The following is a 1,574-nucleotide window of genomic DNA, read 5'->3' as shown; positions in this document are numbered from 1 at the left end:
CTTCTTCTTGATGACAGCCTAAAACGAAGAGAAAATTGTATCCTGATGTTCTTAAAGAAGTGAGTAAAACAATCATAACACAATACTAACCTTCAGATTGTGATAAACTTCTACACCCATCTTCATGGCTTCCTTGAAACAAGAAGCCCCCACTGGAAGAATCATGAATTCCTGTCATGAAAAGAAACTCGAGATAAGTAACTTAACTACCTTATACACAGAAGTGAAACTGATATCTCAGAGGGTTCTAACCTGCATAGCAAGCTTATTTCCAGCATGTGATCCTCCATTGATAACATTAAATGCAGGAACAGGCAAGACTAAGTTCTTGTTTCCAGCAAGATTTGCTATGTGCTACATCCAAAAAAAGAATAAATATCAGAAAATTTTAAAAGCTATTCGGAGTGGTGTCTAAAACTTTTACCAACCTGATAGAGTGGAATTTTCTTCACACTTGCACCTGCTTTGCATACAGCAAGTGATACAGCCAATATGGCGTTGGCGCCAAGCTGAAGCAATAACATGGAACCAAAATAATGAATTATTAAAAACTAAAGGAAAAAAATAAAATAACAATGACTTGATAGAGCAATTTACCTTCTGTTTGCACCAACCCCATTCATTTTGAGTACCATCAAGTTGTTGTACCATGAAATTATCAATCTGTGCTTGCTCAATAGGATCCTGAAACAATTTAAATATGCATGCTTGATAGACATACAGTATAAATGTAATAATAGAATGGGGAATAAAAATATAATACAGAAAGGACAAAAAGCTAAGAACATTAAGCATACCTTGCCGATCAATGCTGGAGCAATTACTTTATTCACATTCTCAACAGCCTAATCCAGAATGGATAAAGATTTTTATCATGTTACTAAAGGCATACAAAAATAAGAAAAAAATAACATGTGGTCGAACATTCAAAGAATTTTGAGAACATGTGCAAATATTAATAGCTGATATTCATCACTGTGTAGGCAATAAAAGAACATACTGACAACAATGCAATCGAATTAAAACTGAAGGTGTAAAAAACCTGCCAATGAATTGGTCGTGAAAGCAATCCTGCTATGAATTGAAAGGAAAGGGATGATGCATTAGCAAATGCAAAGTCCAAAAATTTCAATAATCCATCTATATATTCAGGAGTATCTCGCGGCTTCAAAATCCAACTTTTGTCCATATCTAATTCAATAATAGATAATTAAATTAAAAACACGCTATAGTAGGTGCTAAAAAAAGACCATTAAATAAGGCATAAAAAAAAGGGGCACAGCAAGTTTACTACAAGTTCCAGAGTGAAAATTATACTCAACAAAAAAAAAGGGGCACAGCAAGTACACTAGCTAGATCTTAAGATCATCACTTGGGTTATACCCAATTAAATATTTCTACTCAACAAAAATTATACGAAGAGATTTTAGACAAAGTTTTGTGTGAAAATCTCTTTCTGAATCAAAGTGTAGATCAAGCCAAACCATTAATTGCATTAGCTCTGCACTTACTCTTTAATCCAACCTCTAAAAGGGCCTTCCCATTCATACAAATTTATTAAAATTTGTATATGT

At 33.5% G+C, this 1,574-nt stretch overlaps 1 protein-coding gene across 1 annotated transcript; it reads right to left on the bottom strand.

Annotated features, from left to right (window-relative positions):
- Positions 1-3: 3 nt before the first annotated feature.
- Positions 4-903, bottom strand: LOC141817521 (enolase 1-like; the record flags this gene model as incomplete). The annotated part of the gene is made up of 6 exons (XM_074705164.1): positions 798-903; positions 598-684; positions 429-509; positions 253-354; positions 91-171; positions 4-18 (listed from the first exon to the last, which is right to left on the bottom strand). Coding segments are annotated over exons 2-6 (333 nt in total), but the record flags the coding sequence as incomplete, so codon positions are not given.
- Between the last annotated feature and the right edge of the window lie 671 nt (positions 904-1,574).

This window comes from Curcuma longa, unplaced genomic scaffold (assembly GCF_044706935.1).
Source record: "Curcuma longa cultivar G26 ecotype Majalengka, Jawa Barat unplaced genomic scaffold, ITB_CL_G26_1.1 contig_20783, whole genome shotgun sequence".
Taxonomy (NCBI): Eukaryota; Viridiplantae; Streptophyta; class Magnoliopsida; order Zingiberales; family Zingiberaceae; genus Curcuma; species Curcuma longa.
The sequence above is the reverse complement of the archived record's forward strand: the minus strand, read 5'-3'. Positions and strand labels throughout refer to the sequence as shown.